Source organism: Schistocerca gregaria, chromosome 9 (genome assembly GCF_023897955.1).
Source record: "Schistocerca gregaria isolate iqSchGreg1 chromosome 9, iqSchGreg1.2, whole genome shotgun sequence".
Lineage (NCBI taxonomy): Eukaryota > Metazoa > Arthropoda > Insecta > Orthoptera > Acrididae > Schistocerca > Schistocerca gregaria.
The window spans coordinates 141,321,835-141,345,942 of record NC_064928.1 but is presented as its reverse complement, the minus strand read 5'-3'; the positions used below and the strand labels follow the sequence as shown (position 1 = coordinate 141,345,942).

Sequence of the window (24,108 nt, the reverse complement as noted above, 5' to 3'; positions counted from 1 at the left end):
TCAGGAATGACTGTGAACTTGGAGAAATCGAAATTCGGTAAACAACAGATCAAGTTTTTAAGACATACCATATCTCCAACAGGTACAGAACCTGATCTGCTCAAGATACAAGCTGTAGCCAAATGTCCACCACCAACGTCACGAAAATAGTTAATAGCCTGATGCAATATTGCATCAAATTTTACTGGGCGAGCTTATCGCTCATTTCTGTGAGAGGATAACCACCCTGGTAGTAATTGCACAGAACGAATTTTCAAAGAATTCAACCGTTTTATTCGGACCTCCACACCATATGAAAAGACGAAGTGGCTTGATTTTGTCACTCTCTTTGAGAAGATAATGAACCATCTTTCGCAACTTTCAACAGTACACACACCAAATGAAATTATGCTAAACAAAGCCAAGGAAAATGAGTAGGTGGCTCCACTTCCACTCTCCCCGAGCCGTGACACCTCATGGGAAAAGAAAACATGCAAAGCGTTTGTGTCCTTGAATGTCAGAGCTGTGATGCACAAGAGAGCATCCGATAAAAAAACTAGGCCAATCCCAGTTGTTTGACCTAAATGAGATGGTGTACTTAGGTCTTATCCTAAGCCATCCCTTCTACAGAAAAAGAAGTGGCAGTTATTATACAGCATGAAACAAAAATGTATGATACAAATGGTAGGACACATTCCTCACATGTAGCTCAAGAATTTACGTTACATAAACATGTGTCTGGGAACTCCGTTTTCACATTAAAACTCACTTTCTCCAACTCATTAATCAGAATCACACACAAACAGAACACACCAGCATATCAAATGCAACTATTTCTCGCAACAGATGTTCAGATGTCGTCTATGAGCATTGATATACGCATTAACCCACCAATTTAGTGAATCTCAGATGTGCTGATGTATCCCTAGACTATTTTGTATGATTTCGCAGCCTTACATAATATGAGGACTGAGACTCTGAACATCTTGTACTAGGGTACCAAACACACAAGCTTTCAAACGTCCCCACAAATGAAATTTCAGGAGGTGTGGGTCCAGAGAGCATGGATGCTAGACTACAGATTTGTGACTACTCCATCTGTCTCTGAATCTTTTATTTAGAAGTCGATGGGCATTAACACTAAAATGAGGAGGTGCAGGAAGTACGTTTCGTCACACGTCTAAATGTACATCAAGTAGAACATCCTCTACGAAATTATGATTTCTTTGTCCATTGAGTCTGGACTGAAGAAAGTGAGGCCCTACCAAACTGTCACCAACAATGTCGTTAGCTAAATCATAAATGTGAATCTGCCGTCTTTGCATTTGTGTACACTGCCATTGCACAAGCCAAGTCTGTGGTTAACTCTACATAATAACATATGTGCTTGCAATGGTCATACCAATAGCTGGAGGGGTTGATGTTATCTGTGAACAAGCAATGATGTAAGTTGCATGGCGTCAGAGACATGTAAAACAAAACACTGGAGGTGCCCAACATAACCAGACGTTACCAAGAGTGCGTATTACCAATGACTGTAACGTTCTGTTCTTGCTGCCATTATTAATGAGTTAGAGAAAATGAGTTGTAACATGGAAACCAAGCGTTCCCAGGCCCATTATCACAGAAAATAATTTCATCTATGTGTGAGGAATATGTCCTGCAGTTTGTGTCGAACATTTTTGTTACACCCTGTATACTGGCCCGTATCGAATAAAGAAAATTCCACACAATGGACGATTCTTCTTAGCATATCCGAACGCATGTCAAGTCAAAGGGCTCCGTCACCTCCGGGACGTAGGGAAATATGGGTGCCTAATAAGATTTTCATAGCCAGCCATTTCATAGATAGTAATAGTAGCAAGCACATACTCAGTGCTGTTCACTTTTAGATATATTTATGACACACAGACCTCTAAAACCAAACAGTATATAGTAGTTTTAAGTTTCATGAACTGAATACTTCAGTTTAAGAAATTCTTAAGTGCCTAATCAGTAAACAATTTTAAATTCTGTCATTTCTGAGTTTACTATAATGTATTACTTTTCTACATCAACCATAATAAAACTACTACGACTCTACTTTGTGAATTCACTTTTCGTAAAACTAAATTACTGGTCCATCCACGAAGGACAGTGAGTCTACATTGTGTTTGTGTAACTTCAATCTTTGGTCTATCGCTGACTATCAATCCATGAAGACATCGAGTCTACTTAGCATTGCATCAAGCCAAATTTCTAGAAAATAGTAATAATCTGAAATACGATCATTCCAAAATTTTGCTAAGTGAAATCTTTAACTAACCAAGTTGATGTGAAATATCTGACTTCTAAAGCGCTGTACTTCTGTGAAAACTTGTAATAATTTTAAACTATCAGTGAGATATGGATCCATGAATCACTTGTAAAGATGCAAATACTTGAAGATTGAATTTGAATTACAATTCATTGAAATAATTGTAACATAAGCATCCAACCAAATCAAGATCATTATCTCATTCTACTGTACAAGCGTTGAGTTTCTTATGGTATTTGTATACTTATCCTGTGTACCAACTTATGTACTGAAATACTTCGTGGAATGAAAATATTGCAATCACCATGGGTTTCACCCTGACGTTGGTTGAAGACATGAAGATATTTGGTGTGTCATATATCTTCAAGCCTTTGAAGGGGCAATGTATTATTTACACAACTGGCCATTAAAATTGCTACACCAAGAAGAAATACAGGTGATAAACGGGTATTCATTGGACAAATATATTATACTAGAACTGACATGTGATTACATTTTCATGCAATTTGAGGGCATAGATCCTGAGAAATCAGTGCCCAGAACAACCACCTCTGGCCGTAATATCGGCCTTGATACGCTTGGGCATTGAGTCAAACAGAACTCGGATGGCGTGTACAGGTACAGCTGCCCATGCAGCTTCAACACGATTCCACAGTTCAGTAGTAGAGTAGTGACTGGCGTATTGTGACGAGTCAGTTTCTCGGCCAGACGTTCTAGTTGGTAAGAATGTGCTGGCCAGGGCAGCAGTCGAACATTTTCTGTATCCAGAAAGGCCCGTACAGGACCTGAAACATGCGGTCGTGCATTATCCTGCTGAAATGTAGGGTTTCGCAGGGATCGAATGAAGGATAGAACCACGGGTCGTAACACATCTGAAATGTAACGTCCACTGTTCAAAGTGCCGTCAATGCGAACAAGAGGTGACCGAGACATGTAACCAATGGCACCCCATACCATTACACCGGCCAGTATGGCGATGACGAATACATGCTTCCAATGTGCGTTCACCACGATGTCCCCAAACACGGATGCACCATGATGCTGTAAACAGAAGCTGGATTCATCCGAAAAAATGACGTTTTGCCATTCGTGCACCCAGGTTCGTCGTTGAGTACATCATCGCAGGCGCTCCTGTCTGTGATGCAGCGTCAAGGGTAACCGCAGCCATAATCTCCGAGCTGATAGTCCATGTTGCTGCAAACGTCGCCGAATTGTTCGTGCAGATGGTTGTTGTCTTGCAAACGTCCCCATCTGTTGACTCAGGTATCGAAACTTGGATGCACAATCCGTTACAGCCGTGCAGATAAGATGCCTGTCATCTCGACTGCTAGTGATATGAGGCCGTTGGAATCCAGCACGGCGTTCCGTATTTCCCTCCTGAACCCACCGATTCAATATTCTGCTAACAGTCATTGGATCTCGACCAACGCGAGCAGCAATGTCGCGATACGATAAACCGTAATCGCGATAAGCTACAGTCCGACCTTTATCAAAGTCGGAAACGTGATGGTATGCATTTCTCCTCCTTGCATGAGGCATCACAACAACATTTCACCAGACAACGCCGGTCAATTGCTGTTTGTGTATGAGAAAACGGTTGGAAACCTTCCTCATGTCAGCAGGTTGTAGGTGTCGCCACCGGCGCCAACCTTGTGTGAATGCTCTGAAAACATAATCATTTGCATATCACAGCATCTTCTTCCCGTCGGTTAAATTTCGCGTCTGTAGCACGTCACCTTCGTGGTGTAGCAGTTTTTGTGTTCAGCAGTGTATTTTAGTTTCATCCTGTTTTGTATGTATATATGATCTGTTTGTAGCTCTGTATAAACGATGCACTGGTGCTCTTTAAATTTATGCATTTGTGTAAGTGTATCGACTAGTAAAACCTCATATTTAATCACTGGACTAATTTCGTTTGATATTTTTGTACTTCGGATATTTTGTTATCTCTTTCAGTTTTGTCCGTCATTGTTTCACTATCGTAAAGGAGGGAATCCAATCTATTGTGCTCAATGTAAAGATTATTGAAATGATAATTAACGTTTTCTTAATATAGTATGAAGATAAAGTTATCCTGCCTTTTATTTCTAACAAAAACAGTGTCACATTTATATGAATCTTAATTTGTATGATGTATTTTCAGAAGATTGTGGCAGAAACAGAGGCATTGACAGCACATTAATGAATAGACACTTTTTGTTTCAGTTTTAAGTTTCATTGCATCCTACACTACGCGTCCTGAGATACTTCGACCAGACATTGTTTCTACCCTGCAATATTTTCATGCAGGCTATGCAAAGAATGATTCGGTAATATGTCTGTCTGCTAACAATGATGTCGCTGTGTGGCCGACACCAGTCGGACACAGGCATCAAGAACATTTAAAGCTTTTTATGGTGGTTAAATTCCCTTATATGTTGCATTCTCAGCTTCATGCCGAACTCGGTACAAAGCATTGGCTGTATTACCACACTGAGAGGTACACACTATGGATGCAACCACCATCTGGTAACACCTACCAAGTTTTTTGAATTTATATTAAATCATTGAAATAACTGTTTTTGAATGTATTTAAGGGTAGTAACATGTCAGCAACACACACACACACACACACACACACACACACACACACACACACACACACACACACACAAGGGAGTGACTATTTTGTTAACATTTTTGTAAGATATTTGTTTGAGTATATAATATATGTAACGATTAATATTACAGAAAGATGAACACTGTTATGTACCAACCGTTTATCACTGTGAAAATTAAAGGTGAAACAAGCATTCTGATAAACAATGAAATCTTGTTCCTCAATAAAACGTGCAGTAGCACAGATATGTAAAACGTTTTTAATATCCAACACATTATTACCTAAAACGAAAAGCAGATCGCTACAAGATGTTAGTATTATTTTATTTCACAATATCAAGCATAATTTCAATAAAAAATGAACTCCAATCACAATGATGTCTTGCAACCAATCAATGCTACTGTGGCTTTGGATCGAAAATGTGGCCAAGTGTCTGCATCAGATAACCATATTTTACAATAAGACAAAAGGAAAGAGAAAGGAAAAACTAATGTTAGGTAGTCTTTGTTGCAGACACAATTCTGGAATTCTTGGATGCTCTGAAATCCCTGTGCGAAAGTACTTCACCACACCGCTAGAGGGCAGGAAAAAATGACACAGGCTACTGATAAAAAGGAAGTGGGCTGCTCCACATCGTTTCATCGTTTTAGTTGCTCTAGCTGCGTGCAACTGCACAGAGGCACAGAGATCTCAATGTATACCAGATATGTACATATAAAACGAAGAGACATTAACTATTTAACTTCACTTTTTAGATGAGATAATGAAAACTTTATCACTACTCCCTGTGACCCTGCAGGACCTACAGATACTGCAATCACACAAAATGTGAGATTTCAGAAGCACTTTTTAAGCTGTTTCTCCTCTTCAGCTACTTATAGTACAATCACAGCATTAACAGTATTAACCACTGTGCACTCACAGTCCATTTTCATGTGGCACTTACGCATACTGTAGGCATTGTGAATCTCTGAGGAAATATGTAAGTATAGAATGGCCGCTTGTGTGGAGAGCTAGGGGCATTTGCAAGTTGCTGCAGAAAAAGTTACATCTGATAAATGTTCAAAATTATGTTTTTGTCACCAGCGTGCAATCACGAGTGTTCCTTCAACATGGTGATGATTCTGAATCTCTTATGACACCCTAGACAGCTTTATAGGCGTTCACTGGTGTGCAGCTGCGAATGCTGCTTGAGTGTCGAGCTACGAGTGAATGTCTTGTTGCAAACGACACACCTGTGTGGGCGTTCACTACTGTGCAATCGTAAATGCTGATAAAATGCCGAATTACGAGCGAATGTCTTGTTGCAAACGCCACAGGTGTAGGGGCGTTCGCCGGTGTGCACTCGCAAATGATCCATCAGATTATTTTTGCCAGTGAAAGTCTTGTTGCAAACGCCACAGATGTATGGGCGCTGGCCAGTGTGCACCCGCATATGATCCCTCAGTTTTCTTTTGACAATGAAAGTCTTGTTGCAAATGCCACAGACGTAGGGGCGTTCGCCGGTGTGCACCCGCATATGATCCCTCAGTTTACTTTTAACAATGAAACTTTTGTTGCAAATGTCACAGATGTAGGGACGTTCGCCAGTATGTAACAGCAAATGATGCTTCAGTACATCATTATGTGCGAATGTCTTGTTGCAAACACCACAGCTGTATGGACGTTCACCAGTGTGCAATCGTGAATGCTGCTTTAGTGCCGAATTTCGAGCGAATGCCTGATTGCAAACGCTACAGCTGTATGGGCGTTCACCGCTGTGCACTCGAATGTGCCTCTTCAAATCGGAACTCTTTGTGAAAGTTTTGTGACACATACTACACGATTGTGTAAGTTCATGTCTGTTCAAGTGCGTGTGCTCCTTCAGTTCTTGCAACTGTGCAAATGTCGCTTTGCAGATGCCACATCTGTGCCCCACATATCTAGCACAAATTTTATTCCCACAGGATACTTCCTGTTTGGTGCTGCACTGCAGCGTGTCGCCTGTTCCTGAAGCCAGTGGAATGCAGGTAATCAAACCTCCGCTGTCATCATTAGTCTTGTCATCCTCTGCACCAACATGGATAGCACTGTAGAAAGTGGAGAAAACTGTGTCAGAAACTATTGTGATAACAGTGCAAGCATGGTGATGAAAAATTATATAAACAAATGCGAGACTGGGAAATGCCTCAAAAGTTCCAGTAAACTATGTTATAAAGTAAGACTACAATGTCTTGAATTTATATTATTTTTAGGCCCTTTTCATGAAGCAGCAAAGAGAGTTGACTCCCTTTGAGGCACCACTTTAAAATCCAAAACCTTCTAAATTTGTCAGAGAGTATTACACAGAAGTTAAATGTAGGCAGATTCACTGAAAGAGGGATTACTGAAAAGTGAAACACCAGGATAACACTAACAACAATTACCCCAGCAGATGTAAGAAAGTAACTGAGACTGATTACAGAACTCTAATGCATACTACAGGAAATTCTACATCAACATATATATTCTGCAAGCTTTGGATGGTGTGTGATGAGTGCTTAACTTGGGATATTCCTTTTGTCTTCGGTCAGTGATATGATGCAGCAGGTTTAGGCTATTGTCATAGCTATCCTGCCATCTGAAGCCACTGGTCTTAAAAACAAATGAGCGACTTTGCTTAGTTTATTATGAACAATTCCACCTAGATCGTGGAGAAGAGACTGAATAAAAACACTGACAGAGTGATGGACCATGGAAAGAATGTTGCACTATAGGGAACGTACATCAACCTTGAAGGGGTTTGGAAAAAACTATTTGAATGACAGTAGGAGGTAGGACAAAGTTCAAACTAGAGTCTGGTTGAAATCTGCGTAAATATTCATCCTGAAAACAAAATCGAAACCTAAAGAAGCACTGAGGTGAACAGACAATAATATATAAAAAGAATCTAGTCTATATGTGTTGTTTACATCCTAAGTAATACATTCACAATGTTGATGTGTCACTATATTTATTCACCCAATATCATCAACTAATTTGATTAAAATGGGCTATTAGTTTTGCCAATGCCCACACCCACTTGGACCCAAAGAACAATGGTCATCAAAAGGATCAAGGTAAAAGGTTATTCTTTCTTATGGTACTACATTCTACAAAATCGAAGGTAATATAAATACATATCTTAACTGACAACTTGAAAAAAATATATCATAAACTAGTAACTGTCAAATAATTAGTAAAATATAATCTATAAATTAAGAAGGATCACACACAAACACTTGAATATCCACTTCTGGATTGTCAGACGCTGTTTTGTAGTTCATATTACCTAATCTGTGCTTTGAAAATATGAAACTGTGTGCACGATAGTCTGTTTGAATATTTTCTTATGCTGGACTGATAACTGATCCAATATCTTCCTGTTTTCTTTATTTCTACAGTTTACAATACAAATGTCAGGGTTGTAATGACTGCCTACTCTCAGAGGCGACTTGTGTTTACATAAAACAATCAAACCGTGCACGACCAAATGTTTCTTGTTGTTTTGTTTTAGGGAACAAAGACAACTAGGGCCATACACACCTATGTCAGAATCATAGAACATGAAAGCGACGAAGAAAAAATTACTCAGTCGACAGAATGAAAGACAGATAAAAACAGGGACTTGTAAAAAGGTCCATAAAAATACGCAATAGAGACAATGGAGGTCCTGAAATAAAAATTAAATGTCCTTTGCCATATTGCTACGATGGACAAAAAGTTAAAAAGCAGTTGACAGCCCGAGCGTGATTTGCTAGAACGGCCGATAACTCAGACACCAACCAAAAATGAGAATGTAAGAGGTTAAAAAAGAGTATTCTATAAGAAAATGGCGAACCGTTAAAGGCTGAGGGCAATGAGCACAAAGATGTGTGGATCAAAAATGGTTCAAATGGCCCTGAGCACTATGGGACTTAACATCTATGTGTGGATCACCACTTAACAAATGCCGATTGCTATAAAGACAGTGCCCAATACACAATCTAGCTACAATGATCTCCTCGTGGTGAGAGGGCCGAAAGGAAGTCGTCCAAGCTGCTGGGAGTAGCTTAATTCCCTGGAGCTTGTTCCCATGAAAGAAAGACCAGTGCTGATGCCAAAGTGACACCACCTGCTGACCAATGGCAAAACAGAAATCATTGAAACGAAAGGAAGAACTAACAGGCAAAGGTGCAAGGACTGAAGCATTGGCAGCAGTGTCAGTGGCCTGGTTTCCCATAAAACTGACGTGACCAGGGACCCAGATAAACATCACAGTGGCTCCATCAAGAGTGAGCAAGTGAAAGCTTTCCTGAACCCGTTGCACTATGGGATGGATGCTCTACGGCACACAGAGGCTCTGAAGGCAATGAGTCAGAGAACATGAAAAATTGAAATCCTGTCACTAGATGTATTGGGTGGGCTGATATAGGACGAAGAGCTCCGCTATAAATACTGAGCAGTGTCCTGGAAGCTGATACCGAAAATCGTCGGCGCCAGTGACGAAGGCACAGCCTGAGACCCATCAGCATATACAAATGTACTATTACGGAGTTCTGTGCGAATGTCGTGAAACTTACAACAGTAGTGCAAGGCTTGAGTAGTGTCCTTAGGAAACAAATGAAGTCCCAGGTGAACACGGGCCACAGGCATGAAGCCAAGATGGTGAAGGGTTCACACACACTGGGAAGTGGCAGGTAATGTGAAGTTAAACTGCCTGAGCAATAGTCGAAAACGAACTCCAAACGGTAACAGATAGGAGGCGATCAAAGGAGTCATTGAAGAAAGAGGCATAGGATGGGTGGCTAAGCACTGCAGACAAACTGCATGCATATCTGTCGAGGAAAAAATTACAGTGCTATGACAGAGGTAATTCATAAGCTTCTGCAAGCAGACCCTCAACTGGGCCCATATAAAAGGCGACAGTGGCCAAACAGATGCCACGATGGTGGTTGTATTGAGACAGCATAAGATGGACAGACGTGCAGATGTATAAACAAAACACCCATAGTGTAGTTTCGAATGAACGAGGAACTGTTACAAATGGAGGAGGGTGATCTTATCCGCTCCCCAGCAGACACCGCTGAGTACACATAGCACACTGAGGGACCTCTTACAGTGGGCAGCCACGGAAAACACACGGGAGGACCAAGAAAGTTTCCTATGGAGCATGAGCCACCGGAATGTCTTAGCTTCAGTGAACAGAAGAGCAACAGGCCCAAGATTCAAAGACGATGGAAGGAACCCATTGCGCCGCCAGAAATTCACACAAACGGTTTATAAATGGAAAAGTGAAAGCCACTGTCGATGCTCCATAAGCAAAGACGACAGAGACAATGCAGAAGACTCCACTCAAGGAGGGGAGTCCGTGGAGATCTGCAATAGTTGGCAAAATCGTAAACAAAAATAAGAGCCAGAGATGCCCAACGGACAGGGTTAATGGCGATAGCAGAGAGGACGACAAGGCAAAACGCACACGTACCTTCAAAACTAGGTCTTTTTAAAAATCCTGAAGGAGACATGGCATGCGGCTTCAAAAGCCCCACATGTAAAGACTGGAGAAGATACCAATCTCCCAGCGTATCGTATGTTTCTTTAAATCGAAAAACACGGCCACAGTCTGGTATTTATGCAGAAAACAATTCATGACATGGGTTGACAAAGTGATGAGATGGTGAACTGCACAACAGCTTGCTCGAAATCGACACTATGCAGTGGTTAGTAAATCCAAATGTTTATTCTGGTACCCACATTAAATGGCACACATCAGACGCTTCCCACATTGACAAAGCGTGGACCCACGACTACTGAGGAAAAGGTGCTCCTGTTTTCGGCTGAAAGAGCCTTATTTTTAATACTGATTCAACATTGGCTAACATATCCCTTCTTCTGGTCAAGTTGTGCCACAAACTTCTCCTCTCCCCAATCCTATTCAATACTTCCTCACTAGTTATGTGATCTACCCATCTAATCTTCAGCATTCTTCTGTAGCACTTCTTATCCACTGGGTTGAGATCTGGACAGTACAGTGATATATCTCACTCCACATTTCACTACATATTTGTTGCTCTAGTACAAATTTGTTCAGAATCCCTCTACTTTCAACATTAATTCGAAATTTTATTTTTAACTGTACGTTTGCAGCACAAAACCACACTGTTACAACAACTGGAACCGAAAAACACCTAACAACACTAACTTTGCTGTGCATGTAACAATGGTTTGCAGAGTACATATGTGAATGTACGAGGGTCACCCAATATGTAACTTTCCCTACTTTATTTCTCATAAACAGTGGGTGTGATGGATGTGAGGTCAGATGGTATGTGGTGACAATACTACCACCGACTTATAATGCACACCGCAGTATCTTGCCAGTAAGCTGCCAATTAGCATGGAGTTACCACTACAAATATGCTGTGCTCTGTCATTTGTTCCTGCATGAAAACTAATATCCACTGTCGATATCCATCAGAACTTAATTTCTGACTATGAGGAAGGTTGTATGAGCACTGTAATGGGGATGAGTCATGAGTCATTCGACTCCTGAGACAAAATGTCATAGCATCATGTGGAAGAAAGAAGGGACAAAAAAAGGCAAATGTAACACATTCGGCATGGAAAACAATTTTTTGGAACTGTCAGGGGGTGTTATTTGTTCATTGCCTCTCTTGCAACACTACAGTGAATGCAGTGAGAAACTGTAATTTCTTGAGAAGCCTGTGAGCTGTCAGCAAAACAAAACGTCGTGGATTTTTGCCGTTCCCTTCCTTTGTGACCATGCTCTGCCTCATGCAGCTCGGCCCTGATAGGGCTCATAAAATTTAATTGGAAAGTGTTCCCACATCCTCCATGTTCACCAGACCTTACCCAAAGTGATTTTCAAATTTTTCACCAATTCAAATACCATCTTGGAGGTAAGGACTTCAACATAAATGATGAATCCAGATCTACAGTGAACAGCTGGTTACAAGCACAGAAGCTCACCTGGCACAACACTCGTTTGGAAAAACTTGTGACATGTTAATTAAAATGCTTGGAACAACTTTGTGATTGTGTAGAAAAGTGACAGAAGCATTGTACAATGTCAATAAAATTGTTTCAGAATGATAAATTGTGTGTAGTGTTTTTATAAAATACTGAAACTTACTTACTGGATGTTCCTCTTAGAAATGATGATTCTCTGACAGCCGAGGATGGTCTCACAAAATTGAGTCTGACTACCGAGGCAAGCTGAATTCTTCTGCTGATAGATGTGAGTGTGTCTCCTCGATACTTAATCGTTTGTTATATATTAATGTAGCTCTTCTACTTGCTTTCTGGACATCAGATATAACACCACATTCAACATCTGCAGGTGGATTCAGAACTGCTTACCTATTACGAAAAAATTGTAGTTGTGGTCTTCAGTCCTGAGACTGGTTTGATGCAGCTCTCCACGTTACTCTATCTTGTGCAAACTTCTTCATCTCCCAGTACCTACTGCAACCTACATCCTTCTGAAACTGCTTAGTGTATTCATCTCTTGGTCTCCCTCTACGATTTTTACCCTCCACGCTGCCCTCTAATACTAAATTGATGATCCCTTGATGCCTCAGAACATGTCCTACCAACCGATCCCTTCTTCTGGTCAAGTTGTGCCACAAACTTCTCCTCTCCCCAATCCTATTCAATACTTCCTCACTAGTTATGTGATCTACCCATCTAATCTTCAGCATTCTTCTGTAGCACCACATTTCGAAAGCTTCTATTCTCTTCTTGTCCAAACTAGTTATCGTCCATGTTTCACTTCGAAACGTGGCTACACACCATACAATTACTTTCAGAATTGACTTCCTGACACTTAAATCTACACTCGATTTTAACAAATTTCTTTTCTTCAGAAACGATTTCCTTGCCATTGCCAGTCTACATTTTATGTCCTCTGTACTTCGACCATCATCAGTTATTTTGCTCCCCAAACAGCAAAACTCCTTTACTACTTTAAGTGTCTCATTTCCTAATCTAATTCCCTCAGAATCACCCGACTTAATTCGACTAATTTCCATTATCCTCGTTTTGCTTTTGTTGATGTTCACCTTATATCCTCCTTTCAAGACACTATCCATTCCGTTCAACTGCTCTTCCAAGTCCTTTGCTGTCTCTGACAGAATTACGATGTCTTCGGAGAACCTCAAAGTTTTTATTTCTTCTCCATGAATTTTAATACCTACTCCGAATTTTTCTTTTGTTTTCTTCACTGCTTGCTCAATATACAGATTGAATAACATCGGGGAGAGACTACAACTCTGTCTCACTCCCTTTCGAACCACTGTTTCCCTTTCATGCCCCTCGACTCTTATAAATGCCACCTGGTTTCTGTACAAATTGTAAATAGCCTTTCGCTCCCTGTATTTTACCCCTGCTACCTTCAGAATTTGAAAGAAAGTATTCCTCTCAACATTGTGAAAAGTTTTCTCTAAGTCTACAAATGCTAGAAACGTAGGTTTGCCCTTCCTTAATCTAGCTTCTAAGATAAGTCGTAGGGACAGTATTGCCTCACGTGTTCCAACATTTCTACGGAATCCAAACTGATCTTCCCCGAGGTCGGCTACTACTAGTTTTTCCATTCGTCTGTAAAGAATTCGCGTTAGTATTTTGCAGCTGTGATTTATTAAACTGATAGTTTGGTAATTTTCACATCTGTCAACACCTGCTTTCTTTGGGATTTGAATTATTATATTCTTCTTGAAGTCTGAAGGTATTTCGCTTGTCTCATACATCTTGCTCACCAGATGGTAGAGTTTTGTCAGGACTGGCTCTCCCAAGGCCGTCAGTAGTTCCAATTGAATGTTGTCTACTCCGGGGGCCTAGTTTCGACTCAGGTCTTTCAGTGCTCTGTCAAACTCTTCACGCAGTATCGTATCTCCCATTTCATCTTCATCTACGAAGAAATTATCTTTTTTATATAAGCGTCTGCAGCCACTGTAGTCTTCTTGTATGGTGTCATTTTTGCTGAGTAGTTTGAGGTTTTCTTCTAAAATAGCCATTTTATTTGGTAATTCAGTAATATTACAAACACCTGTGTGGAGGGATCAACAAGTGATGATCTCCACAATAATAATAATATTTACTATCTTTACAAAACTGCATTGACCACAGGTTTCATGACGTCATGTAAAAGTAGGTTTTCATAAAAACAGTGTTTTGGAATCCAACTGGTTGATACGGACGAGGAAATCTGTTCTAGAATTTTCACTATGTTTGGTCTCAGGTTGTATTCTCTTATTTTACAACAGCCAGATGAAAAAATATATATATATTGGACAGTAGATTCGTGGATCAATTCCGCCAGGCTTCCTGTACACGAGTGAGACATGTGCTGTCTTCCAACACAGCTTTTTGTTTGAGGAATGTATGTGTTACCGTGAATGACTGAAATTGGAGAATGTCGACTTCCACCGGTGAATGTCAACAGATACCAAATACGTCGGTGAAAGATCGAATATTTCATTACATTGTTGTACATTCGGACCCTCTCTGGTGTGTGTCGAGAATCACAGATATGCTCTGGTGGAGGTCCAAAACAGAAGAGTCAAAAAACAAGCTGCTGGCTCTCTCCCGCCAAATCCTTTGTTCTGCTCGGAGTCAATCAGCTTTGTCAGTCTTACGCAAGCTTTGATAACGCGAGCAACGTTTTCTTAATTATTTCCCGATACCCTAATTTATACCAAATGGATACTGCAATAAAGCCTGATTTTTTCATGAAAAGTTACATGTATTAACTGCGGGTAAACGAGAAGACAATTGTTTTTATTTATGACAAGAAAAGTATTCTCAAATACTTTCTGAAGTGGTTTCTGCTAAAATTAAATGCAATATACCTTTGGATTACAGACGATTAAAACGTTTTGATGTTTTAAAAATTAATGATGAAGGGAAGTTAATTGCACCATAAAACCAGGGGAAACGAACGTACAGTATTATGTTACCAATGAAGAACTGTACAGTATACTACATGAAACTAACATCAGAATAGGCCACAGAGCAAGAACACGTATGCTTAAGGAGTTGCAAGTTAAATACAAAAATATTACATATGAAGTTGTAATGTTGTATTTAGATTTATGCAAACAGTCTCAAATGAAGCACAGTGCACCTAAGAAAGGTATTGTTGTGAAACCAATGGTTAGTTCTGAATTAAACTCAAGATGTCAAGTTGGTCTGATAGATCTGCAGTCAAACAGAGATGGCGAATATAAGTTCATAATGGTGCATCAAGATCATTTAACTAAGTTTGTCCAGCTACGACCTTTGAAAACTAAAAGAGCTGAAGAAGTAGCGCATCACGTTTTTTCATTATTTTTAGCATTTGGTGTACCAGCAATATTGCAATTAGTAACCAACTCATATCCGAAATATGCGCTATGCAGAAAGATGTTAACATACTTCATGGAAAGCCTCGTCACAGTCAAACACAAGGTTCAGTTGAAAGAGTTAATCAGGATATACAGAATATGCTAACGGCATGGATCAATGATAGCGATACAAATAGTCAGATGGTTTATCCTTTGTTCAATTTGCCAAGAACACTACGGTCCACGAAGGAATACGCCAAAGTCCTTATGAAGCCATGTTTGGCGTTAAAGAAAAAAGAGGCATAGTATCGTCTTTTTTTGCCTGGCGAACGAATCGCAAATATTGAAACTGAAGAACAACTCGAAGAAATTGCCAATACTTCTGAAACAGAAGAACAGCTTGAAGAAACTGTTATGCTTGTAAAAAAAATTTGAGCGGTGGTCATACCGAAAAATAAATTCCAAAGAAAAATACTGAAGAAGACCTACAACCTACAACGTCTTCACATCAAATTATGTCTGATAAACACGAGTTGAGTTCTACAAAAAGAGAAGCCGCGAAAGAAAATCTTCTACTGGAAGCAACAAAGATGTTACGAACCTCACAAAAACAATTTCCTCCTGCTCAAGTTGGTGATAATGTGCGAATACAAGTCCCTGATGTCGACCGTGGTCGTACAGATAACCGAAATGTGTTAGCGGTTGTTGTTGGAATAGAAGACTCCGACTTCTATAAACGGGCAAATAAAAATGGTACCCTCAAGCAGTTTTACGCATGTAATCAGTTCGTAATTTGTAAAGAAAAGTTACTTTCCATAGATGAGATTTCTTTTCAAGAAATGTCGCTGAGAGAAGTAGCTGCAGCTAATTCGAGACGCGGTGAACAAGGCTGTACACGTTGTCACTGCAAAAGGAAGTGTTCCACAAATAAATGCAATTGTAAAAGCAAGGGACTCTCGTGCAATTCAAAGTGTCATAATAGTTTAAGTTGTTGCAATAAATAAGATTTGAATAACATTATAAGTAATTTTTTATAACTAATATTTTCTTTTCTCATGTAGAATGTACTGTGTATTTTAAATTCTTGGTCATTCCTTTCAGAAAGAGAGGCGAAAACGTTACGTCACCCTCGAGACGTTCTATAGCGACTGAATTACGGAGAAGAAAATATAAATCTCCAACATGTTCAACATCCACCATTATTGCATGGTGAATGTCAACATTTACCGGTGTAAGTCAGAAATAAGGGTATTTAGCAAATATGTCGGACATACACTAAGCGACTATGTGAATGTTGATATTCACCGGTGAAAGTCGACATTCTCCTGATTTCGGTGTTTCACTGTAACATATGCACAAAATATGAACAAAGTTTTCAGACTACAGGAAAGGTCCATAAGAATAATAAAAATAGTAGTTGAGCTCACGTAAAGATCTATTCAAAACACGCACATTTTAACTAGACCATGTGAGTGCATTTGATAAAGACTACACAGACAGCTCAGCCATGGAACGAGAGCTAGACTGAACTTACATTTACCAACAAAGAATAAACATACAACTCAAAGCAGAATTTTCTACCAAAGACTAAAACTCTACAAAACGTTTCACAAAGAGCTCCAAAAACTTATTAAAACAAATTTATTTAGGAAGGCATTTATGAAGAACTTGTTAAGCATCACATTCTATACATTGAAGGATTACTTAGATAATACAGAGTAGGGATTTGATACAAAATGTAGCACGTGTAAATAATAATGACGATAATAAAACATGTATCATTTCATGTAACATTTTCACACTATGTTCCATCTTTCTTTTTCTTCCTTTTCTGGAAAAACTTTCTTCTGAAGCTATGTAAGGCATAATACTAACACATTCTCTTTCTGAGCTCAACATCTCGGGAACCATTCCTATGGTCCTGAATCAGCTGATAGTTTGTGCACTGTTACATTATGAAACAATGCGTATATAGTCTGTGTTGTGAATGCAGTGATTGGGACTGAGAAATGAATGAACAGCATAGCATTTGCCATTTACATTATTAAATACACTCCTGGAAATTGAAATAAGAACACCGTGAATTCATTGTCCCAGGATGGGGAAACTTTATTGACACATTCCTGGGGTCAGATACATCACATGATCACACTGACAGAACCACAGGCACATAGACACAGGCAACAGAGCATGCACAATGTCGGCACTAGTACAGTGTATATCCACCTTTCGCAGCAATGCAGGCTGCTATTCTCCCATGGAGACGATCGTAGAGATGCTGGATGTAGTCTTGTGGAACGGCTTGCCATGCCATTTCCACCTGGCGCCTCAGTTGGACCAGCGTTCGTGCTGGACGTGCAGACCGCGTGAGACGACGCTTCATCCAGTCCCAAACATGCTCAATGGGGGACAGATTCGGAGATCTTGCTGGGCAGGATAGTTGACTTACACCTTCTAGAGCACGTTTGGTGGCACGGGATACAAGCGGACGTGCATTGTCCTGTTGGAACAGCAAGTTCCCTTGCCGGTCTAGGAATGGTAGAACGATGGGTTCGACGACGGTTTGGATGTACCGCGCACTATTTAGTGTCCCCTCGACGATCACCAGAGGTGTATGGCCAGTGTAGGAGATCGCTCCCCACACCATGATACCGGGTGTTGGCCCTGTGTGCCTCGGTCGTATGCAGTCCTGATTGTGGCGCTCACCTGCACAGCGCCAAACACGCATACGACCATCATTGGCACCAAGGCAGAAGCGACTCTCTTCGCTGAAGACGACACATCTCCATTCGTCCCTCCATTCACGCCTGTCACGACACCACTGGAGGCGGGCTGCACGATGTTGGGGCGTGAGCGGAAGACAGCCTAACGGTGTGCCGGACCGTAGCCCAGCTTCATGGAACGGTTGCGAATGGTCCTCGCCGATACCCCAGGAGCAACAGTGTCCCTAATTTGCTGGAAAGTGGCGCTGCGGTCCCCTACGGCACTGCGTAGGATCCTACGGTCTTGGCGTGCATCCGTGCGTCGTTGCGGTCCGGTCCCAGGTCGACGGGCACGTGCACCTTCCGCCGACCACTGGCGACAACATCGATGTACTGTGGAGACCTCACCCTCCACGTGTTGAGCAATTCGGCGGTACGTCCACCCGGCCTCCAGCATGCCCACTATACGCCCTTGCTCAAAGTCCGTCAACTGCACATACGGTTCACGTCCACGCTGTCGCGGCATGCTACCAGTGTTAAAAACTGCGATGGAGCTCCGTATGCCACGGCAAACTAGCTGACACTGACGGCGGCGGTGCACAAATGCAGCGCAGCTAGCGCCATTCGACGGCCAACACTGCGGTTCCTGGTGTGTCCGCTGTGCCGTGCGTGTGATCATTGCTTGTACAGCCCTCTCGCAGTGTCCGGAGCAAGTATGGTGGGTCTGACACACCGGTGTCAATGTGTTCTTTTTTCCATTTCCAGGAGTGTAGCTTCTTTGTAAAACAGTATTGTACATTGGGAACAACCGAATGAGGTAGTACTTTTAAACAGACCGGCCTTCTGTTTGTAAGGGCGGAGGGTCTAGTCTCTATCCAGCCATCGTTACTTATGTTTCCTGTGGTTTCCGAAAATTACTTCACGCAAACGCCGCAATAGTCCCTACTATAATGCCACGGCCCATTTCCGGTCCCATCATTGTCCAAGCAGACCTGTAAGTATGTAGATACACGAATATATGAACTTAATTATTTTTCTTGTTCTTAAATAGTAATATGAAGGCACGTACAGTATTCTCATGATCTACTCCTACCATTAAACTTGAAATGGGGCCTACCTCTAACAACAATTACATAAACTTCTGGCACTTATTTAACTTTCGAGATTTCAGCTATTTCTAAATACCCTTGAAAGTAATATCTATACGATTCATTTCTGTAGTAATGTGAAAATTACATTGACTCAATACAAAGAAAATCTCCTTTGTAATGGAAAATTTGAAAATGCAGATCAAAAGTCCTTCACATTGCTACTCTCAGTTTCAGACTCTATATGATCCATCATTTAAGAGCTTCTGGACACAATCTTTGGCGCCATTGAAAGCCTTCCAACACGCTGAAGAGGAAATTGTGGCAGTCATTCCGGGGTGCATTTGCGAGTGGAACAGAAAAGGAAATGACTAGTTGTGGTACAAGGTACCCTCCGCCATGCACCATACAGTTTCTTACCGAATATGGATGTAAATGCACATGTAAAAACAACTGTAGATTGTAGCACACATTGGAACGAATGACACCTGTCGTCTGTACTCTAAGGCTGTAGTTGGATGTTTCCAGCGACTGTTAGAGAAGTTAAGAAGACCTGCCTTGTCCATGGACTTCAAACGAAGCTCACAATTTGCAATATTTTCCCAGAGACTGATCGTGGCCTCTGGTTCTGAGTCGAGTGCAACGAAAGAACCATAGAATTTGAAGGCTCTGTGACAAGCTACACTGCCACTTCCTGGACTTGCGCCATGAAGATGAGAACTGCAGGGTCCCCTAATTAGGTCAGATGTGAAACTTCCTGGCAGATTAAAACTGTGTGCGGGACCGAGACTCGAACTCGCGACCTTTGCCATTCGCGGGAAAGTGTTCTGCCATCTGAGCTACCGAAGCACGACTCACGCCCTGTCCTCACAGCTATACTTCTGCCAGTACCTCGCCTCCTACCTTCCAAACTTTACAGAAGCTCTCCTGCGAACCTTGCAGAACTAGCACTCATGAAAGAAAGGATATTTTGAGGAGACATGGCTTAGCCACAGCCTAGTGGATGTTTCCAGAATGAGATTTTCACTCTGCAGCGGAGTGTGTGCTGATATGAAACTTCAGGTCAAATGTGCATTATACATCAGAGGCTGCTACCCAGGCAGCTGACTGTGTGTGGGGTACACATAAGGGTGTTTCAGATCAGGCAGATAACGACTGAAAGTATTGGCTTAAGTCCAAGGAATGGCTCTCACAGGAGTGTTAAAATGTTAGTCTGAGGGGCAGTACTACGAAAACGAGATAGAAGTAAAAGTAAATTGTTTATTATTTCAGAAGTATTCGCTGTAACTTTTAATACATTTATATTTATCTCAAAGTGAGACAAGACAGCCAGTGCCTTCAAGGAAAAAAGTTTCCAGTTGCCTACAGAACGATGGTTGTATTAACGCCTCCATATCTTAATCCAAAGATCCACGAACGTCTTTCTTCATAACTCCAAAAATATGGAACTCGCATGGTGAGAGATTGGGACAATATTGTGGTCGTGAAAGACCTTCCCAGCGAAACTTCAGCAGTGTAATCGAAACAACCTTCGCAACATGTGGGCGTGCATTATCTTCCAACAAAATGATGCTGTCCATCAACATTTCTGCGTGTTTGTGCATGAAAGATCACTTACGTTTTTAAGAAGTGTTGACATACCACTGTGCATTACTTGTGGCGCCTTTTCCACAAAGTCAATGAGCCGCAGACTCTTGCTGTAAATTAAAAATAAAATAAAAGGCCATCATGACTTTCCTGAAGCTGCTGTACCTGTTGTTTCCACTGTGTTGCAGAAATTCCGTCGAGAATGCCGCACACATACTCTCCCCATGCGATTTATGTATTTTTGGACCCCTGAAGAAAGAAATTCATGGCCAAGGATTTCCTTCGGATGAAGAGGTGCACATACGCGAAGCAACGAAATTCACTGTGTCAAATTTAACACACAGTAAAAGAGTGAAAAAGCAGTAGAAAAAATTAAAAGAAGACAGCAGATACTTGCAGCTGGCTGATTCTGGAAGAAAAGAGTTAGAACCAGCCACTCTGGAACACACCAGCCTAAAAGCTTAGGTCGGCTCTCCAATTGGAAGTCCATAACCTCAACAGCATGGGCCCCATCAGAGAGGACAGTGCTCACAGATCCAAAAATTTAACCACCACTTCTTCGACTTGGAACTACTTTTCAATGGACGTTTTTCTTTACTTATGGGAGGAGGTGCTTGCTTGGGTTGAGGGGAGAGCTTAGTAGGCTTCTGATGGTGGGCAGAAGGATTTGGCTTAGGTGGTATGCCCATTGCCGATGGCTTCCGAATAACTTACTTCAAGTGCAGCGTTTCCAGCATAGGTAGAGTGACAAGTGCATGTGATCGTACCTGAATCTGTGGTCTGTTCTTTTTTGTTTTTTCTTTTTGTTTTAAATAGCTGTGTGTACCTTCCTTGCAGTCCAGACGGTGATGCCAAGGCACCCATTCTCCAAAACACACCAAGTTCCATTGCTGCACTGCACAGTGGTCGCTGAAACATGCTCAGAGCTTATGGTAATCGAGGACTGATGACGCTTACCATCCCCAGCTCAGGAACCCAGTGTCACCAATCCCATACCGGCATCCCCTCAGGACTGCACAGGATGGTAACAATTGTCCTCTCGCAAATAAAGATACATTGTTGTTGGCTCATGAAAGACACCATTACCCAGGGTGATGTGTTTTACACTGAACCAATATTTCCAACAGTGGGAGGTATCTGTAACTTCCAGACTCAGGGCAAATTTGATGTTCCAATGAATATGATTCACAATTTCACCACAGGTTCATGTAAGTGATTTTGAAGAGTTGCCATTCTCCAGCCCTTGTAGATACTAATTAATTAATTACATGAACACAAGCTGTGGGCAGAATAGGAGAATGTGGCTGCATGTTTCACAGCAGATCAAGGATGTAAACATTACAGGTCTGGTACCGCACGCTGCGGAATTTGAATCCACGCTAGACGTCATGGACATTGAAGACCCATAGAGGTCTCTGCACCATCGCGCCGTAAGCTGTGGCGGCGCGCGCCTCCTGGCCTGCTTTTAGTGTGAGGACGCCACAGTGGAACACGTGGTTCCAGCGGCCAATAGCAGCGGCCCCCATAACGTACTTAAGTGCCTGCCTCTCGCTCAGCCAGCCAGCCCCCACCCCTCCCGGCAATTCCCTTCGTCCACCCCCTACCGCTGAGGACATCATCAGATTCCTCACCATCGTCCTTCAGAATGTTCATCCTTTTCAGCGCCCCCACACCCTGCAACAGGTATCCCTCGCCGCCCGTTCCGTTTTCCACCTGAAAATGTACGCCACCTACTCCAACAACCAGGCCCATTTCATCTTCTCCCGCCTTGACACCCTTGTCTAAATCCCTGTCATGGCGCGACAGCAACGTATCCTTTTCAACAACATCCGCTCCCTTCCCGCCAACAAGAACCTCTTCCTGCACACCCTTGCCACCCACCGCGTGGATGCCTTCCTCCTCAATGAAACCTTCCTCCAACCCCACCACACCGTCCACACGTCGCATTACCTCCTTCACCGTTCTGATAATCCCCTCCCGATTGCGCGTGGCGGAGTTGCCGTTGGTCACCACCGCCAGATCCCTGTTCGGCTCCAACCTCTCCTTCCTGACCCCACCGAACACCTGATCCTTAGTCTCTTCTTCCCGGGCCTTACCGTTACCTGCGCCCTAATGCCCCTATTCCCTTCGACTTCCTCTCCCACATTGACCGTACCTTCTCCTCCTACGTGTTCACCGCTGACCTCAACATCCACAGTCGTTCCGCCGCCCAGCTATGGCGGTGGCATCGGTTCCTATCCTCCCTTCAAGGCGACCTCATCCCCATCTCCCAGCACACCCGTCCCGAATCCAACTCCACTCCTGATGTTGTCCTTTCCTCCGCCAACCTCCTTGGCCGCATAACGGTGGATGTCCTGGACCCTATTGGTGGCGACCATCTCCCTGTTCTCCTCACCATTGCAGACGGTCGTCGCACCCGCCCCAAACCCCGTCATGACCCTCCCCCTAAGTATGTCCATAACTATTCCCGTGCCAACTGGAATGCCTACCGGGATACCCTCTCCACCCAGGTCGATAGCCACCCCTTCACCTACCGTCACCCTGACGATGTAACCCATGCCGCCACCTTTCTCCAGCAGACCATTTCTGAGGCCGTGGAAGCCCACGTCCCTACTGTTGCCATCCACCCCCCCCCATCCTACCTTACCCCCACAGGCCGTCCTCCTCCTCCGTGAATCCCGCCGTCTCTACCGTGCCTTCCTCCACACGCATGACCCGGACACACTATGACGCCACCGGCAACTCCAACGACACATTCGTAATTTGCTCGCGGCCAAGAAACGCCGGGACTGGCGACAGACATGCACCCATTTAAATGCTGCCCTCCCTATCAACTCATCCAAGTTCTGGTCTGCCTTCCGTTGCCTTACCGGAACGAAACCCTTCCCCTACTATCCTCTTCTCCATGATGATCACCCCTTCCCTGACACCCTTAGTAAGGCCAATCACTTTGCCTCCTACCTGTCTGATGTCTTTTCCATCTCCGATGATCCCCAGTTCGATTACTCCCTCTTCCCGTATGTCCGCGATCGAACTGACAACTCTATCCCTACCCTCGCACCTGGTTTCCAGTACTTGGACAACATTACACACACAGAACTCAATGCCCCGATCACTACACAGGATCTCATTGCTACACTCCACACAAAACGTAACACCGCTCCTGGTCACGATCGTGTCACCTATCGTCACCTTCGCCATGCTCCTGCCTCTTTCCTCTCCACCTTGGCCAGGCTCTACAATGTAGTCCTCTCCACCGGTTACTACCCCTATCTGTGGAAAACCTCCCGTCTCCTGATGTTCCTTAAACCTGGCAAACCACTGTCTGCCGTCTCTTCCTACCGTCCTATCAGCCTTACCTCAGTCTTCAGCAAGGTCCTGGAATCTATTGTCTCCTGCCGCATCCACCAGCATCTCTGCCAGCACCGCCTCCTTCCGGTTACCCAGTGTGGCTTTCGGCCGTCCTTCTCTTTCGACGACCTCCTTCTTCACCTCACTCATCTCCTTTCCGACCAGCTTAATTCCCGTTGCTCCGCTATCT

At 42.7% G+C, this 24,108-nt stretch overlaps 1 protein-coding gene across 6 annotated transcripts in view; it reads right to left on the bottom strand.

The window, feature by feature from the left end:
• Window positions 1-5,098: 5,098 nt before the first annotated feature.
• The window catches only part of LOC126291707 (gastrula zinc finger protein XlCGF52.1-like), a 127,261-nt gene continuing 108,251 nt past the window's right edge, over window positions 5,099-24,108 (bottom strand). For all 6 annotated transcript variants that reach the window (XM_049985364.1, XM_049985359.1, XM_049985361.1 and 3 more), the window contains one exon: window positions 5,099-6,943. In XM_049985364.1, the coding sequence (XP_049841321.1) occupies window positions 6,917-6,943 (27 nt within the window). In that variant the 3' untranslated portion in view covers window positions 5,099-6,916. The remainder of the gene's footprint in view (window positions 6,944-24,108) is intronic.